The 22,732-nt window shown below is 51.4% G+C and overlaps 1 protein-coding gene across 3 annotated transcripts; it reads left to right on the top strand.

The window, feature by feature from the left end:
- The first annotated feature begins 993 nt into the window (after positions 1-993).
- Positions 994-13,807, top strand: LOC102936405 (zinc finger protein RFP). Of its 3 annotated transcripts, XM_043528170.1 has the most exons (8): positions 2,675-3,153; positions 5,760-5,855; positions 6,237-6,467; positions 6,613-6,684; positions 6,781-6,803; positions 7,537-7,652; positions 10,239-10,298; positions 11,667-13,807. In XM_043528170.1, the coding sequence occupies exons 1-8, from the start codon at positions 2,728-2,730 to the stop codon at positions 12,179-12,181; spliced, it is 1,539 nt and encodes a 512-aa protein (XP_043384105.1). In that variant the 5' UTR covers positions 2,675-2,727; the 3' UTR covers positions 12,182-13,807. The 3 variants fall into 3 exon arrangements, with proteins under 3 accessions (XP_037769343.2, XP_043384105.1, XP_043384106.1); XM_037913415.2 differs by lacking the exon at positions 6,613-6,684 and having other exon boundaries at positions 994-3,153; XM_043528171.1 differs by lacking the exon at positions 6,613-6,684 and having other exon boundaries at positions 2,678-3,153; positions 6,237-6,374.
- The last annotated feature ends 8,925 nt before the right edge of the window (positions 13,808-22,732 follow it).

Raw genomic sequence — 22,732 nt, forward strand, 5'->3', positions numbered from 1 at the left:
TTTCTAGGCTATGCATGCTTTTAATTAATGCAATAGAGAATGTTTCCAAAACCAAAAAAAAATCATTTATTGAAAAGAAACACAACTGCTGGAGAAACACACATGACATGGTACATCTGTACTGTGTGGGAGGAGGCGTGGGGTGGGGAACGGAACAGTCACAGATTTGCATATGTCCTGGTATCATATTCAGCCTTCCTGTCTGTGTGGTGCACTTCAGGATGGCTAAACTGCATGGGGATGGGGGTTGAGTGCAGTGGGCAAGGGTTGGAATTTGCAGGGGTGGACGGTGAAGGTAAAGGTGATGGAGGCAGCTGGTGGAGATAAGAAACCAGATGTTGGGGAAAGTGGGTTGGCAGTGACATGGGGGCGCAAGGGAAAGAATTTTGGGACAAGGGCTGCAGGGGTGGGGGTGGGCGCAGATCTGCTCCATATGCAGTGCTACGAGCACCTGCATCAAGTCCGTTTGGTGCTCCATGATGCTTAGGAGCCACTCCGTGCTTTGTTCCTGGTGATCTGCAGTCTCCTGGTGGACCCTCCTTTCGCTTTTCCGTCACACCTGTACTTTTTCATTCTCAGTAAGGGACTGTGGCATGACTTCATGCAGAAGGTCCTTGCTTCTTCGCGGCCGCTTCCTGAGGCTGTGCAGCCATTCAGCCATTGATAACAGGAACAGTTGGGATCTCAAGGTTGCATCTGTGAAGCCAAAATGCAACATTTTACAGAGGCAGCATTGTTACCACTAGACAGAGCAATGATTCAGCAGAACTTAAAGACAAGCACAGTTCATACAATAGCACAAACTGCCTGTCCAAGGACAAGTGCACATAACCCATAAGAGCCCCAAAATGGTGAGTAACCACACGGACGGGGGCGGGGGGGGGGAGACTGATTGTTCCAGGGCCGTAATGTTCTCTGGGGTCCTGTGTCTTGGGGAGAGCCAACAGCTGCAGGGAGCCCCTATACTCAACACTGTCCCCACATTTTCCACAGGCTGGGTTCATCCTGGAAGATATCTCACTGCTGAGGGTGACCTGGGAAGCAAGGGAGGATCTTCTGCAACAATGCAGCTTCCACCCTGGCCCTTATGTGGTTTTCATGTGTGCAGCAATGGTCTCCCACATGGCACAGTGGTACGGGTATGTTACCCTTGCTGGGACAAGGAGCACAGTAGCTCTGCCAAGGAACCTGCACAAGCAGATTGCCCAGCTTCTGCGTGAGACCTTCGAAGAGATCACTGAGGCCGATTACCGTGATGTGAGAGAACACATCAATGCCCTATTCCGCATGTAGGCATGCATGCCGCCCCAAGCCTTCTTTCTGCAACCCTCCCTGCCCTAACAGCCCACACCCAACAACTCCCTTCTCAAAATAAAAGCCACTTACTGGGCACCTACGCTGCTGTTTGCTCTTCCCCAAGCACCATCCACTGCGACTGGCTACCTTCCTCCAGGCTTGAAAACAGCTCCTGGCTGCATGCACCTATGGATGCTGGGCCATCCTCTGGCTCTGCCCCCCAACCCCAGCAATCAGATCACAGTTTGTATAGTTTTTTTCTCTGCAACCAAGAAAACTGAAAACTTCCTTTGTTAGGAAACAAAAGCCAAGAGTCTCACCTCATCACAGGCTTCCAGGAGCTGGGGCTTTAATAAACACACCAAATATCATAGAATGTCAGGGTTGGAAGGGACGTATGATCATCTAGTCCAACTCCCTGCTCAAAGCAGGACCAATCCCCAGTTTCTGCCCCAGATCCCTAAATGGCTCCCTCAAGGATTGAGCTCACAACCTGGGGTTTAGTAGGCTAATGCTCAAACCACTGAGCTGTCCCTCCCCACTTATGAGTGTTGGTGACACTGTGGCTCCTTTACATTGAGCCAGAGCAGCCTCAGTGTACATGAGAATCGGGCTTTGAAAGGTTGATACCAGTGTAACCAAGGTTTTGGCCTGTGAATTTCATATCGCTAGACTTGGAAGGATTAGACTTTATCGGTCGATGTCTGGAAATGTCGATTTACACACACAGACCATGACAAAATACTTCCAGTGATAATAATTAAAATTTACCAATAGGCACAGTAAGAACAATGCTGCATGAGACCTTATTAGACATTGATTAAAGAATATTTACTTTGCATATCTTGACATGTGATGTTGACAATCTCTATTTTAATGGTTATGAAGCTTTAACTTTTTGAATCTGTCTCTACTGTCCTTAAATATTTAAAATACTGTCTGATCCCGCCCTAAATTTCCCACCAGTGAAAATTTAAATTGATAAAAATTGGAATAAAATGCTTAAAACCCACATTTTTGTGCACTTGTGAAAGTTTAAATGGATAAGCACAAAAATTGCTTAGAAATAAACATCTGTCAAAATTTTATATTAAAAAACGAATTCTACCAAGCCTGACTATCACTCCTTAGACACACAGACCCACCCTGCTCCTGCAAGCTCATCAGGACAGGGGGATGCTGATGTCCATGTGGAGCCCCGGTGACCCTCCACACCAGCACAGGGGGCTGACTGCAGGACCAGAACACTATTTTTCACGAAACCCTCACAGCTGAATTGTTACCAGTGGGCTCCTTCCAATTCAGCGAACAGTGTGCATCAGTTCCAGGAAGGGAAACACCCAGTTGTTGCTGCAGGCGGGGCAGAGTGTGAACTCAGGAGGAAATTGAAACTTCTTAGTTCTTACCCGGTTACACTGCCGAGAGGGAGCCATGGCTGCAGAGAACCCCGTGGAAAGTCTGCAGGAGGAAGCGACATGTCCCATCTGTCTGGAGTATTTTAAGGACCCAGTGATTACAAACTGTGGGCACAATTTCTGCCTAGCCTGCATCAGCCAGTGCTGGGAGGGACCCGACACAGCCACCTCCTGCCCTCAGTGCAGAGAAACTGTGCAACAGAGAAACCTCAGGCCCAACAGGCAGCTGGCAAACATGGTAGAAATCGCCAATCGGCTGAGTTTACAGGCAAATGAGGCAGCGAAGGGAGCAGGAGGAGATGGGGTGTGTGGGGAACACCAGGAAGCTCTGAAACTGTTCTGTAAAGAGGATGAAACTTCGATCTGTCTGGTTTGCCATCTGTCCCGGACTCACAGAGCTCATACAGTGGTTCCCATAGAGGAGGCTGCCCAGGAGTACAAGGTAGGGAATTGCTGTCAAGTTTAATGGGTAATAACTTTGGATTTTAATTACAGGCTAATTTCACTGAAAGTTACATTGAACAGGTGTGACACATCATTCAGCTCTGTAAAGCCTTCATGGTATGGGAGATGCTGTAACAAAATAACTAATTTGGCAGTTTGGCAACAGAGGCAAAATATAAAACTCTTTACAGACACCTCCTGATGTGGGAAACTTTTCTGAGATGCTGAATCCTTTTCAAACCCAGCTATTTTTTTTTTTAACACAACGGAAGCTGTGAAATGCTCAGTGAAGCTTGACTCAGAAGAGCTGCAGACCGATCTATATGAATATGTTGCCCTCAGCCTGGAGAAGGGGAAGTTACAAGCTGTTCTTGTTACTGATTTGTTTAATTGAATGACCAAAGAGATTGAAGTGTTCTCCGACTGGTTTTTGAATGTTATAATTCTTGACATCTGATTTGTGTCCATTTATTCTTTTACGTAGAGACTGTCCAGTTTGGCCAATTCACCTGCGCATCTACCAATGCGATATATGCCATCATGTGCCAGCAATGCCCCTCTGCCATGTACATTGGCCAAACTGGACAGTCTCTACGTAAAAGAATAAATGGACACAAATCAGACGTCAAGAATTATAACATTCAAAAACCAGCTGGAGAACACTTCAATCTCTTTGGTCACTCGATTACAGACCTAAAAGTGGCAATTTTTCAACAAAAAAACTTCAAAAACAGACTCCAACGAGAGACTGCTGAATTGGAATTAATTTGCAAACTGGATACTATTAACTTAGGCTTGAAAAAGACTGGGAGTGGATGTGTCACTACACAAAGTCAAACTATTTCCCCTTGTTTATTTCCCCTCCTACTGTTCTTGAAAAGTGCTGGAAATGGCCCACCTTTATTATCACTACAAAAGGTCCGTCCCCCCCACCTGCTCTCCTGCTGGTAATAGCTCACCTTTCCTGATCACTCTTGTTACAGTCTGTATGGTAACACCCATTGTTTCATGTTCTCTGTGTATATAAAATCTCCCCACTGTATTTTCCACTGTATGCATCTGATGAAGTGAGCTGTAGCTCACGAAAGCTTATGCTCAAATAAATTGGTTAGTCTCTAAGGTGCCACAAGTCCTCCTTTTCTTTTTGTGAATACAGACTAACTCGGCTGCTACTCTGAAACCTGAGGCCCAGAGAGTTGCCCAGGGTCATCGGTAGATGGGAATAGAACTGAGGTCTTCCTAGACCAGGTCCAGGGCCCTAACTGCTAGACCATGCTGCTACCCTAGTGTCAGTCCCACCCCCGATGAAGTGTGTCCATTAGCAGGGAAAGGTACCTTGATAAAGGCCCAGACCCAGCAGGGAAATTAAATTTCTCATGGGGATTCTGAATTCCTGTGCTGCTCCATGTGGGGTTAAACTCAGATGCTGCCGGCCTGCACTAGAGGAGATCACTGGGCTCAACACTGTGTGGGACCCCGAGCACCTTCAGTCCGCACACAACAGGGCTCCAGACAGCTCAGGTTCATGCCAAGTCCCACTGGGATTAGACTGGATAGCAGCAAAATTAACTCCTGGGAGGTGCTGACCGGTGCCAGTCTGACCTGTTCTGTTGTGTACGTGGGCAAGGCCCAGCCAGAGTGGTTCCATGAGTCCCACCAGGCAGCCTTTTAAAATCTCCCAGAGTCCACTGCTTCCGGGATCTTTACCAGGCAATGGGACAGTGGGGTACCTGCCCAGGGGGCATTGCCACGGAAAGGAGTCAGGACAGCACTGGGGCAAACCCCAACCCGTTCTTCATACAAATCTGCATCATGTCTAATTAGGGAGGTCACCGAGGCATCCACAAAGCATGGGACATCCCCATGCCTGCCTGCCTGGGCCCATCCTCACCAGTATCAGTCGCCCTGTGTGAGCCCCACCACCGCCTTTGTGAGTGGCCCACCCATCTGCATCACTGTGCATGGAGGTGCTACCCCCAGCCCCGCCCCCACCCTCAGAGGTGTCCTCCTGCATCCTCAGTCTCCTCCTCTTTCTTTTGCACCAGACAAAGCCACGTCCAGTGCTGGGTCCCTGCCGGACAGGGATAGGGCTCCACAGAACTGGGACCGCGCAGCTTCAAACCAGACGAGTGGCCTCCCGACGTCTCATGGGCTTTGCCCTGGTGCTTAGACCAGCTCTGTCCAACCATTGCAGTCCCCAGGGCTGCAGGGCTGAAATCCCAGCCCATATTGAAACCCTGGTGGCTTCTGGGATTTGTATCACTTTGTTCATTAAACCTTCTCAAAAACAGATATATTGATTCTCCCCCATGTGACTCCAGTGCCCTGGTATGCGCTGTACCACTAATCAATTCATAAATACCAGTAAATCTTGGTTATAACTGAGATCTCTCTCATTACTAAAGAGACTGAACCTGATTTGGTAACAAGTCTGAATATGACACGCTCCCAGTCTCCATTAATGAGGTTTTATCTCCTTGGTGGCCCTGATGTCACAAAGCAATTAGAACCAACCGTCATCTTGGGTTTGGGTGGAAAAACACTCAGTTCACACCCCTCTCAACCCTCAAAATGAAACCTCCCGAATCCTTTCTGTTTCTTCAGGAAAAACTTCAGGCCCATTTGAAGACTCTGAGAGAAGAGAGAGAAAAGCTGCTGAAATCAAAAGTGACTGGAGAAGGGAAAAGCTGGGAGTATCTGGTAGGTGCCTGTTGTTATTAACCAACAGGGACTGGCCGTGGGAGGTCTGTTTGGAGGCAGATTTCCCTGTGGCCTTGATGAATGTGGGCTTGTGTGTGTTCGTCCCTGATCATGGATTGCTGGGTTAGATCTATGTGTAGACAAGCCCTAAGCTTCCATTGCAGTTGATGAGTTAATGTCTAGCCCTTGTGGCTTTCCCAGAAATCCTCCCCAAGTGAACTGAATGTCCCTGTGAAGTGCTGTCCCCTGTGTCTGGTCATTTCTTGCACTAACATGATCTTAGAATTTTCAAAGATCTTCCTCCTGCACACTCAGCTTTCCATCAAAGGGCCCCAGGATCCATCCGTGTCCCTGACCAGCCCTTTCCCTATTTTCATACAGATACAGACACAAACCGAGAGGCAGAAGATTGTGTCTGAATTTCAGCAACTGCGGCAGTTCCTGGAGGAACAAGAGCGACTCCTGCTGGGCCAGCTGGACAAGTTGGACGAGGAGATTGTGTGGATCCAGAATGAAAATGTCAGTATATTCTCTGAGGAGATTTCCCATCTCAGTGAGCTGATCAGTGAGCTGGAGGGGAAGTGTCAGAAGCCAGCAAGTGTATTCCTGCAGGTGAGACTGAGTGAGAAACACCCCAGATCCCCACACAGAGAAGGGAGGGCTCCTGAATCATAAGCACTGGGGTCCAGCAGTCAGAGATCTTGGTGTAACTCGGCATGTCCATTGCTGACATGTGAAGTACTATTGTTCTTTGCAGAGACACAGCCACAGAGATATGAGAGAAGGAAAAGTCCCATTAATTCAGGGAATCCATGGCCCTGGGGCCAGGGTAGGGTCTCTCTTCCCCCAAACTTCCTAAATCCCTTCCCTGGGATCCCCTGTGTGTATCAGAGGGGACTGATATTCTTTTCTCTCTCTCCTCTAGGATGTCAGAAGCACCTTGAGCAGGTATGTGGCTCTCTCTCACTCCCCCTCACACTTCACAGTGCTGGGAAAGAGCTTGGAGATTATGTTAGCACCACATCTCCCCAGGGCTCTATAGCAAAATGTGTGGGGAAGGTCACATGCTGGATACAAATCTCTCTGAACAACTTTATCCAGAAGTTCTCACCCTTACACGGAAGACTCTGGAATTATCCATTCAGTGGGAAAGACTGACCTCAAGTGTTTCCTAAGGATGTCACATCCCTGGGGGACTGGCTGCCTCAGGATTGTGGGGATGGAATATGGGCCTGTCACTGCTGGGGCCCTGGTTACCATTCAGCCCAGGGCAGCCATGGTCAAGAGTCTTTTCCACCTGAGGACTGTCTGGAGACCTGTGTGGAATGAGCTGCGGAGAGGGGATTTGGTGTCTTAGTCTAGTTCCTAGTGGACCGATTTCTACAGCACTTCACATGGGAACCTCCTGTCCATCAGAGCATGGAGGCCAAGGAGTGAATTGTCCATGGAGACTCAATTCCCCTTTTGTCCCCAGAGCTGATCTCTCCAGGCCAGAGTTGAAGAACATTTATGGGTCCTTTGAGGGGAACATTTCATGGCCATGGCCTGTGCTGCACCTGCTCTGAGGCTGGGAGAAGTCGAGGAATTCTAACTCCAGGCCCATTAGAGCAGCGACTCACTAACAAAAGCTTGTAATCAGTCACACAATGAAATATAATCATGGGAAATTGTTTCTCTCCAGGTGTGAGAAGGGGAAGTTCCAGCAGCCAGAGGAGATTTCTCCTGAACTGGAAGAGCGGGTCCGTGGTTACTTCCAGAAAACTCTTACGCTATTGGAGACTCTGAGGAAGTTCAAAGGTACCGAGAAGGGATCTAGGCGGGGAAACTGGGTTAAGCGTCTGAGACTATGGGAAGAGAATGGCGCTGGTCAGTTGGGTCATAATTAGTTTATCACCTTGATTACCTTGTTTGACCATTCTTCTAGTATCCTGGGCTTCCTTCTCCATGTGTGGCAATATCTTTTCAGGACGAAATCTTCCCATCTCTTCTGAGGGCGGCTGAGTGGTTGTTTCAGTTCCCGTGGGTTATATGATGCTTCTATTTAAAATTGTTGGGTGAGAAGGCCACGCACTTGGGGTCCAAGACTCTCAGGTTGATTAATTCAACCTCTTATTTGCTCCAAAAGTATGTCTTGCCATGACAATTACTGCTCAAGTAAGAAATGATGGACATGCTGAAAGAAATACTGCCCAGTTACCTTCTCCTGGGGCAAAGGTGGGTCATGATGCATTTCTCCATACAATGTCCGACATATTATACACATCCAGGTTATATACAGTATTTATTAGTTCTTTTTCAGTCACCTTTGTGTGTTATGAATAGTAAGTGTCTTGCCTAAATCATGCACTGCACCTGCATGAACTTTTTAATTGGCAGGGCTTTTGCTGTCCAAGCTATTTTCATGTTATTCTCTTTTCTGATTCATTCATCACCACCCAATACACTGATGTGCACAGATAACTTTGACTTTTTCTCCACATGGGGGTTTTTGGACTTTGCCAACTGCTCCTGGGCGGTACATTTTGGGTGTCTGTTGTCTTTAAGCACATTGTGTGGTCAAAACATCTCTTTGTCCCACATAGCAACTTATGAACACATCACTTAATAACAAGGACACTTAAGGCAACGTTTCCCTTATGTCAAGTAAACCGCTCACCAGGCCAAAGCCCAGTCAGTCAGTACAAACGCACAGTCTCGGTCTGTCTAAACTTATGTATAAGAAATGACCCTTGTACCAATTCTCAATACTTAATATAATAACTCGTGGAAAGCAGACAAATGGAGCGGATGTAGCAGGGGCCCAGGCATCAGGATGTCTCACGTTAATTCATGATTTACCAAAGGTCACAACCAGTGCCAAAATCTTAACAACGGGTTCCCTCCTCACTCCATGAGGGGGTTGTTGCCCACCCCCGCCCCCCCGGCACTCCTGCCCCATCCACCCCCCTCCCCTGTCCCCTGACTGCGCCCAGAACTGGGCAAGAGGGTCTCGTGGGCCACCGTAGTGGGTGCCCACCCCACCCCTAAGAGCCAGAGGGACCTGCTGGGGGGCGAGGTGGGGATTCCCGGCGGTGCTTACCTGGGGCAGCTCCCAGGAAGCATCCGGCAGGTCCCTCTGGCTCCTAGGGGCTGAGGAGCATAGCTGGGGGGGAGCAGGGGGAGCTGCCGCTCCCCCCACTGATCACATCAAAAGTGGTGCCTTAGGCGCCAACTCTCTGGGTGCTCCGGGGCTGGAGCACCCACAGGGAAAATTTGGTGGGTGCAGAGCCCCCACCGGCAGCTCCCCGCCCCACGCCTGGCCCCAGCTCACCTCCGCTCTGCCTCCCTGGGCCTGAGCGGGAAGGTGCCGCTTGCTTCTCAGCCTGACCCGGCTTCCCACCGAACAGCTGATTCATGGGAAGTGGGGGGCGGGGGGCGCGGAGAAGCAGAGCAGGGTGACGCGTTCAGGGGAGGAGGCAGAGCGGAGGTGAGCTGGGGCCAGGGATGGGGCAGGGAGCTGCCGGTGCACCCGGCAGCACCCACCAAATTTTCCCCGTGGGTGCTCCAGGGCTGGAGCACCCGTGGAGTCGGCGCCTAAGGCGCCACTTTGGGCCGGTTGTTAAATTTAGAAGCCCGTTTAGAACCGGTTCCCCCTCGCGGAACAACCGGTTCTAAAAGGGCTTCTAAATTTAACAACCGGTTCTAGCCAACCGGTGCGAACCGGCTCCAGCTCACCACTGGTCACAACATTCAACACGCAGTCCCAAATTCAGGAAAATGGCCTAAGTTGGGGCACCCGAGTTTCCCTCTCCCAGCTGGAGAGCTGCAGGGCAGGTGCGCCAGAGCCGTGTAGCCTCCACAGCTGCAGGTGGAGTCAGTGGGAGCTGCAGGAGACCAGCCCCTCTGAGAACCAGGCCCCAGGGGCCTAAAGGCCGGCACCCAAAATTAAAGATCAATTGTTACACCTGGACCCAGCCCAGCTCTGGTCCCGTATGCAGCTAGTCTGGGCCAAATGGGCGGTAGGGAAGGAGAAGCCCCCTCCCCCCCCCCCCGGTGAGAGATCCCTCCAGCACCAGAGCCTCTGGTGCCTCCTCCCCAGCAGCTGCAGGCACAAGGCGGGGTCCTGAGAGTGCTGGGAATGGGGTGGGGGTGGTGAGGGCGGGTGGAAGAGGAAGGGGGGTGGATGAGGGATAGAGGGCCGTGGGCCGTGTAAAGCTGGGCCTCTGACACTCTGCACCCTGGGCAAGACCCATGGTTTCAGACCTTTTTATATTAAATACCTGAGTGTCTCTCTTCCTGTCTCTCTGTCACGATGAAAACACAGTTCTAGGAGTTCAGAGTGGGGACGCTGTTGTAAATATGAAAGCCTGAAATCTCCCCCCCTCTTCTCCTTTCCCCCTGCAGACACTCTGCCGTCTGAACTGGAGACAAAAAGAGGGGAACCACTTGGAGCACACAGACAGGGTGAGACTGCAGCCTCTTTCCAGCCCTGGCCCCTCTCAGACCCCACCCCTGCTCCCCTTCCCCTGAGGCCCAGAGCCCAGCTGTCACCCAGGGCGCTCGGGCGGCACTAGGGAACCCTGCACCCTCCACCTGCCCTGGGTGGTGTCCTCCACCTGCCCTGGGTGGTGTCCTCCACCTGCCCTGGGTGGTGCTCCCAGGCCCCCCAGACACCGGCCCAGGGCAGGTGGAGGGTCAGGGGCTCCCCACAGTGGCCACGGCTCCCAGCATGGCGAGGGGTCAGGACCTTGGTGGGAAGAGGAGTCATGGGGCAGGGCCACGGAGTGGGCGGGACCGCAGGCAATGGGCCCTTTGCCCCCCCACCACCCCAACTTCTACCAAGGTTCCAGAACACCTAGGGGGGATCCCAAGCCGACATCACACAAATAATCCTGGTTTCAGAGTAGCAGCCGTGTTAGTCTGTATCCGCAAAAAGAACAAGAGGACTTGTGGCACCTTAGAGACTAACCAATTTATTTGAGCATAAGCTTTTGTGGGCTACAGCCCACTTCATGCATGCGTCCGACGAAGCGGGTTGTAGCCCACGAAAGCTTATGCTTAAATAAATTTGTTAGTCTCTAAGGTGCCACAAGTCCTCTTGTTCTTTTTACAAATAATCCTGACACCAACCTGAGTGCTGAGTTCATGCCCATGCTAATGAACAGAAACACTCTCCCTGAGCAGCACCCGAACAGAGCTCCCTGCCCTGAGGCCTGACACACCCCTCTGCTTTACCCAGAGACTCCCCATCAAGCTTCTCCAACATCTGGCCTTTCCTTTGGGCAGGGCTGGGCTCTCCCATTGGGGCTGCTCCCTGCTTCCTGGATTGGGGAGATTCTCGCCCTCTGATGCTGCCAGCTCCTCCTTTCTCTCTGGACTGGGGATGGAGCTACCCCACCCAATGCCGCCTCCTACTCTGGTCTTAAGTGGCTCTTCCCCAATGCTGCACCTTCCTCTCTGTTCCCTGGCCTGGGAGTGGAGGCTGCCTTAAGGGATGGAGTTTCTCTCTGGGTTTTTAAACTGGTACCTGCCTCCTCTGTTCCCTCCTCAATAAAAGCTTCTGATCCCTTCCTGGCTGTGTCTCTGCCGCTGGGAATGCAGCAGCCCCAGCAGGGGGAGCTGGGAGCTGAAGTTTTTGCAAGCAAATGAGAAACAGGCTGAGGAAGTGCAGTGACATCCCTGCTCAGCCTCAGGTGCCCAGGACAGAGGCAGCTCCCTGCAATCCAGGCCTGTCCCAGCCAGAACAGGGCTGCTGGGGAGAGTGAGAAATGGCCCCAGCTGCCCCCAGGGCCGAGCTCTGCCCCTCACACTCTGATTCTCTCTCCCCCACAGCGAATGTGACTCTGGATCCAGACACGGCTCAGCCTGACCTCATTCTGTCTGCAGACTGGAAGAGTGTGAGATGGGAATACACACGGCAGGATCTTCCCGACAACCCTGAGAGATTTGACACTGCTCTCTGTGTGCTGGGCTGTGAGGGATTCACCGCAGGGAGACATTGCTGGGAGGTGGAGGTGGGGGGTGGGGAACGCTGGGCTGTGGGGGTGGCCAGAGAGTCTGTGAGGAGGAAGGGGGTGATCAGCCTCAGCCCTGAAGGGGGGATCTGGGCTGTGGAGCGGTGGTGGGGTCAGTTCCGGGCTCTCACCTCCCCTGAGACCTCCCTGCCATGGTACCGGGCCCCCAGCAGGATCCGGGTTTGTCTGGACTGTGACCAGGGGCAGGTGACATTTATCGATGCTGGTGACGAGGCCCCGATCTTCACTTTCCCACCGGGCTCCGTCCCTGGGGAGAGAATCCACCCCTGGCTCTGGGTGGGGCCAGGATCCCAGCTCCGCCTGTGTCCCTGAGACAGGGTGGGGTGTCAGGGTGTGTGTGTGTGTGATATCCCACTGGGGGTCCTGAGATCAGCCTCTCTAGCCTCACAGTCTGTATGACCCTGGAGGTTGCTTCGGGTCTCAACTCTGTGCAGCCTCAGGACTGTCAAACCATAGAGAGCATTCAGTGAGCGAGGCAGAGAAGCCGATCTCATTGCCCTAGAAAAAAATGCTGATCACCCACTGGGGGGGGCGACTCCTTTTCCCCTGCCCCTCGGCCGCCCCGCCAATCAGCTCATCAGCATCCCCTCCAGAGCCTCCCACCCGCCACCATCCGCTGTTTCGTGGCATGCCGAAGGCGATGGGTGGGGCGGGCCTGGGCGATGCATGGCCCAGATGCCACCAGTGGAAGGGCCGGCACCAGCCCCTGCCAGGCTAGCCGCCGAGACACTGCTCTGCATCCGTGCGTGGCAGCTACCCGAGAAAGCCTGGCTGGGGAGGTGATTTCTTCTCCTGAGCTGGGCTCAGCTGCCAGAGTTTGGCACCCGAGCCCAGGTAGGGAGCGGAAGCGGCCTTTCCAGCCAGACTCTCTCAGGCAGCTGCCCCAGCAAGAGGGGCTGGTGTTAAAAGGTGTCTTCTTCCTGCTCCTCCCTGGGCTCCTGCCCGCCAGGGACAGCGGCAGAACATGCCGTGAGGAGGGGCCGATGCAGCGGGAGGAAAAAGCACACACACACCCCGCAGGTAGCATGGGGCCGGGAGGGCGCGGTGGCCCTGAGGCTGGGTGCAGGGGCACGAGACCCGCCCTTTAGATCGTGGCCCCCCCCCTATTACGGGGAGACAGCAGTTGAATATGGAGCATCCTGGGGGAGGGGGTGAGAAGGGGTGGAGTGGGGGGTGGGGCATAGGATGGAGTGTGGGGGGGTTGAGCACCCTCCGGAAAATCTAGAGGTCGGTGCCTAAATAGACAAGCCGATCTCATCACTGCCCCAGGAATTGTGCAGCCTGTTTGCCACTGTTCTCTATGGTCCAGGAGGACTCTGGGGATCCTGGGTCAGACAGTGACACTGAGACATGAGGGGGAACAGCCCCCTGGGCATGGAAAAATGGGTTTCTCTAGCCAAGTTATCCTAGCCCCTATGGCCTGGAGGACTCCTGTCTACCCAGCCGTCTGGCCTCTTAGCTCTATGAGCCCTGGAAGCTCCTCCCCACTCCCTCCCTGCAGCACCATGGATGGAGGGATGGGGGGGGGAAGGGCCAGTGGAACTTCAGGAGGAGCAGAGGGGCAGAGGTGGGGGCTGGGCGGGGGGTAGAATTAAGAGCCGGGCTGGGGACAGGCAGGTGTGGGGTGGAGGGACACAGATTTAATTAAACTGTGGTTTTGGGGAGAAGCTGGCGCAAGAAGGGTTTCCCTGGAGCTAGCTGGAAACACAGGGGCTGAGGGATTGGCTGGCTGGTGTGCGGGAGGCAGGAAGCCAGGAGAAGCAGTCGTGAGCCTGGTCTCCGCAGGAAACTGAGAGACAGAACTTGCTTCCGGGACAGGGACCCCTGGAAAGGCAGACGTGCATTTCTGAGTAAGGAAACTGCCGGCTGCTGTTTGTTTCTACCGTGTTCAGGGCACAGGAATGTGCGGACATTGTAAATAATAAAGATGGCACCAAAGAAATACCTGACTCCAATAATCCATCCCCCCTGCCAGTGGAAGAACCTAGCAAGGCCCCAACACTGGCTAACGGCTCAGGTCAAAGGAGCGATGGTGCAACCCGGGTCAGAATCCAGACCCGTGGCGGCAAATGCGTTGGTGGGAAACATTTGCGGGGAGCTCCAGCAGCAAAGAGCCTGTGCGGAGGGGCGGATTGCTGCTCATTGTGGACGTGAGCATGTCCGGCTTTGTGTGCTGAGCAGGCCCCATTGTGCCTCCTCTCCGAGTTGACACGCCTCTCCCCAGAGTCAGACAAAACCCAAACATGGATCCCTGGCTCATATTTCCCCCCAGCAGAACCAGCCCACACAGTGATGATGGGCTCAGTATTGGCCCAAGGAGAAAAAACGTCTGGAAGAGACTGGGGCAGCTGGAATGGGCTGGGGGTGGGGGAAGGGTAGGATTGTTCCCTTCTTCTGTCTATGGAGTTTTACAAAGTTTAAACCTAAAAATCTTCTTTCCAGCTCTTATCTGGTATTGTGAACGGGCTGGGCTGTGTAACCTTTAACGGCAATGTCACAGAGCTGTTGTTTTCATGCCTTGTCACTAGCACGTGCCGGCTGCCTCTGACCTTAACCCAGGGAGCCCCCGTTGCCCAGCTGGTCCCAGGCTGGTGGTTAGATGTTGAGCAAGACACAGCCAAGCCGAGGCTCCTCTGCACACACGTTGTCACTGAAATCACTCAGTGGGATTCAGGTCCCACCTACTGTAGTGCAAGTCTGCCTGTAGCTATGGATGCCCTCACTGTGAATGAAGAATGTCCTAGTTCGTTTAAATGGCAAAGAGTCCTGTAGACTAACAGACGTATTGGAGCCTAAGCTTTCGGGGGTGAATCCCCACTTCGTCGGATGCATGCAGTGGAAATTTCCAGAGGCAGGTATAAATATGCAAGGAAGAATCAGGCTAGGGATAACCAGGTTAGTTCCATCAGGGAGGACGAGGCCCTGTTCTAGCAGTTGAGGTGTGACCACCACGGGAGGAGAAACGGCTTTTGTAGTTGGCTAGCTGGTTCGTTTGAGGGCAAGTCTACCCAACACCGGGGCGGTGTGATTCCCAGCTGATGGCTGGAGCTAGCCTACTGCTACTAGCGGTGCAGCTGCAGAAGCCAGGAGGCCGCTTGAGCTAGCCCCGGGAGTACAAGCCGGCTCAACCCCCACCTGAACGTGTATTATGTAGAAATGAAGCTTTTAAGTGCTTGTTGTTTTGTTTGTTTCCCCCCTTTTCCTTTCATTCCTTTTCGGCTTCTTTATACCCCATTGCTCCCATTCCTTGCCTAGGTAGTTCCTGCTTCCTTCTTTGCTTATCTTTCTCCTGCTCCACCTCCTGGGCTCTCCTTTCTCTTCACCTCATTCTGCACCTGTGCAGCTGATAGGAGGTGGGGCAGGGACTGCCCATTATCAGCAAAACCATTTCTGGTGCAGAGAGAACAGAAACCCAGACATCCCAGCAGCCATGGCCTCAGCAACTCCTGTACAGGAAATCTAAGAGGAAACCAAATGTCCCATCTGTCTGGAATATCTGACAGATCAGTGACCATATACTGTGGGCACAACTTCTGCCGAGGCTGCATCACTTAGCGCTGTGAGACATGGGAAGAGCTGGACTCTGACCCCTTGTGCTGCCCCAGCTGCAGAGCCTGAATCCAGAAAGGGGCTCTCCTGCATAACTATCAGCTAGCAAATATTGTGTAAAAAATCAGACAACTGGATTTCAAACCAGGAAAAGAGAAGCTGTGTGAGAGACACGGCAAAGCCCTGGATCTGTTCTGTGGAGAGGACGGGGAAGCCGTGTGTGTGGTTTGTGAGAGATCCGCAGAGCACAGATCTCACCCGGTGCTTCTCCTGGACGAGGCTGCCCAGAAATACAAGGTAGGAAACACTTGGATCCGGGTTAATTCAGTCCTTCCCTTTTCAGATTCAGTCTCTCAGAGCTACCGAATCTCCCAGTTTCCCAGATTTTCTCCCTGATCTCTGGCTCCACCTAAATCTCTCCCCTACAGGCTCCTTCCTCTGGGCAGGTGCAGGGAGCCCTGGCCACTGGTGGTGCCCCAGCCTGTCAACCCCGCACTGTTCACTGGGGGGACGCGGTCACTAGAGCTCCATGCGAGGCACTTTCCTTGCAAACAGGACTGAAGCAAGATGTGTCCGTGCTGCTGCCAGGCCAGGAATGAGCTGTTCCCACCACACCCCTGACAGCCCAGGTACGACCAGCAGGACATTCACATGAATCATGCACGCAGCAGCCCTCACTCTGCTGCATGGAACATCCAGGAGTGGGTTTAAACACAGGTGCTATGGGATATTCCCTACGGACCCATCTCTAGGGTCACATGAGGTTTCGTAATAAAAAAAATCAGCAAACAAAAAGTAACTTTCTAGCCCACATGACTGAAAACAAAAGTTTGATAACGTAGCCCGAGCTTAACTGATATAGTGACTTGTGCCTGAGTTTGCAGAGAGCCTGAGCCAATAGTCTGAGAAGAGGGAATCTCCGTGCGGTTATCTACACTACAAAATTAGGTCGACTTGAGTTAGGTCGACCTCCAGCACCACAGTAATTAAATCGCCTGTTAATGTTCAAACTACCCTCCTTCTGCCACTGGTACGTGTCTTCACCAGGAGCACTTTCACCAGCTGAAGTATGGCATTGTGGGGTAAGGACAGCCAGAGTGTGAGGCACTGACAGGTACTCGGGGATCACAGCCAGAGCCCCCACGCCCCACCCAGGGTCTGACAGCTGGCGCCAGAGAGGAAATGTGAAAAAATTGCAGCTGTGAAACTGTGCGGGTAGGCTCCCTGCTGTGAAATTGAGCCCTACAGCTGAGGGGCTCAGCTGTGAGCCCAGATCTCAGCTGACACCCCAGGCAGTCAGCACTGGGGCGGGAGAGGAGGGGCTCCATCAGTGAGCCCAGCTGTCGACGCTGTGGTGGAGGTGGGGCCAGCTGTCAGCCCCACACCGATGTAAGTTATGCAGTGGCTACATGGATACGGCGTCATCCTATCTAGACCGACATAAGCACTGCGCCTCTCGTGGAAGTGAAGTGATTATGTCAACAAAGCAGGCCGCTTCTTTCAGCAGAAGCAGCATTGCAGTGTAGACACTGACATAATTATGTTTATACAAGGCAGCCTGATGTCGACCTAACTCTGTAGTGCAAACTAAGTTAATGGAGTGTCTCCCCAAGAACAACTGCTCTGGGGTCCTCATTCACTTCTCTCCAGCTGGGGGCTGTGTGTGTGCAGCAGGCAGGGAAGAAGGCAGTGGGCCCCAGCTCTCCATTCCAAGAAAATAAAAATGATACACAAATCGGCAGCTTAAATGTACTGAGGTCCCTGCCCCAAAGAGCTTGCAGTCTATAAAGATGAGTAGAGACAAATTCCCCCTCCCCTCCAAATAAGCATTTGTGTGCGTACTTTATTTTGAAACATAGTTTGAGAACCTTCTGAATTTTCTGCTGCACTCAGATGGCATTTACCCAAAATAAATAATAGCCCTTTGACAGAGGCAGACCTTTTTAAAAAAATCTGATTGCTACCCAGGACCATGGTTGAACTCGGTGTCTGTGTATTACTCAGGTTCAACGGCTTGCAAAATTCACCTTTGAACCTCTCAACTCCGCAAGTCATTGCTAGCTAGCTTTCAACCCTCTTAGTTTCTCTCTCTGTCCACACGTTCCATGTAGTTTTTGGGGGCTTGACCCTTAGCAAACAGCAGAGTCAGTCCCAGGAAGGGAAACAACCAGTTGTGCTGCAGATGGGGCATATTTCTGAGCTCAGAAAAGTGAACTTTACCTTGTTACGCTGCCCAGCGGGAGCCAGGGCCACAGAGACCCCTGTGGAAAGTCTCCAGGATGAAGCAACTTGTCCCGTCTGTGTGGAGTATTTCAGAGAACCTGCCACTCTGGAGCATGGGCAAAATTTCAGCCAACCCTGAATGGACTGGCCCTGGGAGGGGTGGCATACAGGTGTGTCCTTCCTGCCCCCAGTAAAGAGAAACTGTGCAATAGAGAAATCTCAGGCCAGACAGGCAGTTGGCAAAAGACATAGAAACAGCCAAACTGCTGTGTTTAGAGGCAGCGAAGGGATCAGGAGAGGACGGGGTGTGTGAGGAACACCAAGAGGCTCTGAAACTGTTCTGTGAAGAGGATCAAACTTCTCCCTGTCTGGTTTGCCATCTGTCCTGGGCTCACAGAGCTCACACGGTGGTTCCCCTAGACAAGAATGCCTAGGACTACAATGTAAGGAATTGCTATTAAGTTGAATAACTTTCGATTTTGGGTAACTTATTAAGTTATTAATAGAGTAATAACTTTGGCTTTTAATTACAGATTAATTTCATAGCAAGTTGCCTACCATGGCTATTAGTCTGACTGCATCACTGAGCTCTGTAAAGCCTTCGTTGCATGAAACAAGCTATAAAAAGAAAATTATGCAGCACGAAGACTTTAGAGATGCCCTGTGCGAGAAACATGTCTCTGAGAAGCTGAATTCTTTTCCATACCATTTCCCGCTTGGGGACATTTGAGCAAGAGGGTCCTGTGGCTGCAGAGAACACAGTGTAACTGCATTATTTAGCTGTGTAAAGCCATCGATGCTAGAAAAAGTAAAAGATATGGCAGTGTTTCAAGAGAGACCAAAAACCAAAACCTGAAGAACGTAAAGATGTCTGATGTGAGAGAATTTGTGTGTGGGAAGGTGGCTCCTCTTCAAACCCAGCTCCCACTGGTGGCAGAAGGGAACTTTCTAACAGAACAAAAAGAAAAGGAGTACTTGTGGCACCTTAGAGACTAACCAATTTATTTGAGCATAAGCTCACGAAAGCTTATGCTCAAATAAATTGGTTAGTCTCTAAGGTGCCACAAGTCCTCCTCTTCTTTTTGCGAATACAGACTAACACGGCTGTTACTCTGAAATCTAACAGAACAGAAGGTGTTAAATGACCAGTGAGGTTAAAATCACGAGTTGCAGGCCAGTCTATGTGGGAGCGCTGCCTTCGGAGTGGAGAATGGGAAGTTACAAGCTGTTGTTGTTACTGGTTTGTACCATAGTGTTTATCATTACTATTTTCCTCCCAGTAGCCGCAACAGACGTCAAACTAGACCTGACCTTCGTCGTACAGGGCCCTTCACAAAACCCAGTGAGGGACAATCCCTGCCCTCAGCAGGTGACAGGCTAACTCAGGGGTGGCCAATCTGTGGCTCCAGAGAGGTTAATATGCGGTTCCTTGCACAGGCGCTAACTCCGGGGCTGGAGCTTCGGATGCCAACTTTCCAATGTCGGAGGGGGGGGTGTCATGCTCACTGCTCAACCTCTGCCTCTGCCCCAGACCCTTCCCCCACAACACCCCTTCCCCAAGCCTGCCATGTCCTCATTCTTCCCCTCTCCCCCTCCCCCCCTTCCCCGTCCCCAGCCTCCGGTACATGCGAAACAGCTGACTGTGGAGGGTGGGAGGCATGGGGAGGGAGGTTGAGGTGCTGATTGGAGGAGCTGCCGCCAGGTGGGATGCATTGGGGGCTTGAGGGGGGGGAGCTGATGGGGGGCTGTTGACGTATTACTGTGGCTCTTTGGGAATGTACATTGGTAAATTCTGGCTCCTTCTGAGGCTCAGGTTGGCCACCCCTAGTCTAACTGGACAAGACAGACAAAGGGTGGGAGGGGAAACAGAGGCACAGACTTGCCCATAGCAGCTCAGCGGCAGAGCTGGGAATAGCACGCATGCCTCCCAAGGCCCAGACCAGGGGACTAATCATAGGCTCTGCTGTCTCCACAGCACCACTGAGCAGCGATGAAGTGTGTCCTTAAGGAGGGAAAGACGCCTTGATAAAGGTCCCAGGCCCAGCAGGGAGAGGAGGTTTCCCACTGGGATTCTGAACTCCTGTGTGGCTCCATGACAGGTTAAACTCATCTGCCAGCCTGCACTAGAGGAGATCACTGGGCTAAACACCGTGTGGGACCCCGAGCACCTTGGGTCCTCACACAAAAGGGATTCAGACAGCGCAGGTCCATGCCAAATACAACTGGGATTAGACTGGATTGCAGCAAAACTAACCTCTGGGCGGTGCTGACCTGTGTCAGTCTGACCTGTTCTATTGTGTATGTGGGCAAAGATCAGACAAAGTGGTTCCATGAGTCCCACCAGGCAGCCTTTTGAAATCTCCCAGAATGCACTGCTTCTGGGATCTTTACTAGGAGTGGGACTGTAGGTACCTTCCCAGAAGGGATTGCTACTGAAAGTGTTCAGGACAGCACTGGGGCAAACCCGAACTGTTCTTACGACAAACCAACCTGTCTAATGGTGTTGGCCCTCATGCTCAGACCAGTTCTGTCCAACCAGTGCAATCCCCAGGGCTTCAGAGCTGGAATTCAACTGGGAGTTGGGCTCGTTGGAGAATCCCAGCCCATACTTTGAGCCCTGCTGGTGTATGAGATTTGAATCACATGTGACTCCAGTTTCCTGTTATGTGCTGTACTATTAATTAGTTAATAAGTACCAGTTACACTTATACAGGGTAAACTCATAAATTGTTTGCCCTCTATAACACCGATAGAGAGATATGCTCCCCCAGGTATTAATACTTGCTCTGGGTTAATTAATAAGCAAAAAGTGATTTTATTAACTATAAAAAGTAGGATTTAAGTGGTTCCAAGTAATAACAGACAGAACAAAGTAAATTGCCAAGCAAAATAAAACAAAAACATGCAAGTCTAAGCGTAATACAGTAGGGAACTAAATGCAGGTAAATCTCACCCTCAGAGATGTTCGAATAAGCTTCTTTCACAGACTAGACTCCTTCCTAGTCTGGGTCCAGCAATCACTCACACCCCTGTAGTTACTGTCCTTTGTTCAAGTTTCTTTCAGGCATCTCTTTGGGGTGGAGAAGCTATCTTTTTTGAATCCTGTTATAGTAGCTAATTGAAATTGTAGCTAAAGTTAAAAACCAAATCAACTCTGGCCTGATGTGCAAAGCCCCAAAGATAAAAGCATCAAATACTAAGGGAGATTCCAAGCTGAAGTCACACAAATGATCCTGACACCAACGTCAGTGATGAACAAGCTGATGTACAGAAACACTCCTAGAGCAGCATCCAAACACCCTTAACTCTGACCCTGGTGTTTTCAAAGACATTCACAGACCTTTGTAACAACAAAGTGAGAGGAATGAGCAGAGAACTCTCTCCCCTGAAGGCTGACACATCCCTCTCCTTCACCCTGTTTCGGAGGGCAGTGTCTGTGTGTGTCTGCCATGGCTGTTCTCCAACATCCCACCTTTCCTTTGGGCAGGGCTGGGCTCCCCCATTGGAGCTGCTCATGGCTTCCTGGACTGGGGAGATGCTCTTCCTGTGATGCTGGCAGCTCCTCCCTTCTCTCTGGGCTGGGGATGGGGCTACCCCACCCAATGCCACCTCCTACTCTCTGGTCTTAAATGGTTCTTCGCCAATGCTGCCCCTTCCTCTCTGACTTGAAAGTGGAGACTGTATTTAGGGGAGGGAGCTTTTCTCTCTGGTTTTAAGCTGGTACCAGCACCCTCTTGCTCTCTTCTCTCTAAAAGCTTCTGACACCTTCCTTGCTGCATCTCTGCTGCTGGGAATAGAGCAGCCCCAGCTCAGGGAGCTGGGACTGAAGTCTCTGGAAGCAAATGAGAAAGGACGGAAGTCACTCCAATTAAACAGAATGAGAAACTGCAGTGACATCTTTGCTCAGCCTCAGGTGCCCAGGACCGAAGTAGCTCTCTGGGATCCACTTGAGGAAATGGTCCCTGTCATAAATATAAAGGGAAAGGTAACCACCTTTCTGTATACAGTGCTATAAAATCCCTCCTGGCCAGAGGCAAAATCCTTTCACCTGTAAAGGGTTAAGAAGCTAAGGTAATCCTGCTAGCACCTGACCCAAAATGGCCAATGAGGGGACAATATTCTTGCAAATCTGGAGGGGGAAAAACAAAGGTTTTGGTCTGTCAGTGTTATGCTTTTGCCAGGAACAGATCAGGAAATGCAAGCCTTATAACTCCTGTAAAGTTAGTAAGTAATCTAGCTAGAAAATGCGTTAGATTTTCTTTTGTTTAATGGCTGGTAAAATAAGCTTGCTGGAGGGAATGTATATTCCTGTTTTTGTGTCTTTTTGTAACTTAAGGTTTTGCCTAGAGGGATTCTCTGTGTTTTGAATCTGATTACCTTGTAAGGTATTTACCATCCTGATTTTACAGAGGTGATTCTTTTACCTTTTCTTTAATTAAAGTTCTGTTTTTTTAAGAATCTGATTGGGTTTTTAAGGTCCTAAGAAATCCAAGTTGGTCTGTGCTTAACTTGCTTATTCTCAAGCCTCCCCAGGAAAGGGGGTGTAAGGGCTTGGGGAGATAGCTGGGGGAAGAGGCACTCCAAGTGGTCCTTTTCCCTGGTTCTTTGTTAAAGCGCTTGGTGGTGGCAGCATACTGTTCAAGGACAAGGCAAAGTTTGTACCTTGGGGAAGTTTTTAACCTAAGTTGGTAAGAATAAGCTTAGGGGGTCTTTCATGCAGGTCCCCACATCTGTCCCTAGAGTTCAGAGTGGGGAAGGAACCTTGACAGTGCCAGACACCCCCAGGGCCAAGCTCTGCCCCGAATGCTCTGATTTTCTCTCATTCCCCAGCGAAAGTGACTCTGGATCCAGACACGGCTCATCCCCAACTCGTCCTGTCTGAGGATTGGGAAGGTGTGATATGAGCAGGCACACAGCAGGCTCTACCTGACACCAATCCCTGTGTGCTGGGCTGTGAGGAATTCACCTGGGAGACACATTAGTGAGAGGTGGAGGTGGGGAGCAGGTGATGCTGGGTTTTGGGGGTGGCCGGAAAGTCTGTGAGCAGGAAGGGATTGATCCAGGTTTGTCTGAACTGTGAACGGGGGGCAG

This window comes from Chelonia mydas, chromosome 14, assembly GCF_015237465.2.
Source record: "Chelonia mydas isolate rCheMyd1 chromosome 14, rCheMyd1.pri.v2, whole genome shotgun sequence".
NCBI lineage: Eukaryota > Metazoa > Chordata > Testudines > Cheloniidae > Chelonia > Chelonia mydas.

Coding starts and splice junctions, on each gene's coding strand:
- LOC102936405 (XM_043528170.1), top strand. CDS start 2,728: ATGGCTGCAGAGAACCCCGTGGAAAGTCTGCAGGAGGAAGCGACATGT. Junction 3,154..5,759: donor AGGCTGCCCAGGAGTACAAG/GTAGGGAATTGC, acceptor CTGTTTCTTCAG/GAAAAACTTCAGGCCCATTT. Junction 10,299..11,666: donor ACTTGGAGCACACAGACAGG/GTGAGACTGCAG, acceptor TCTCCCCCACAG/CGAATGTGACTCTGGATCCA.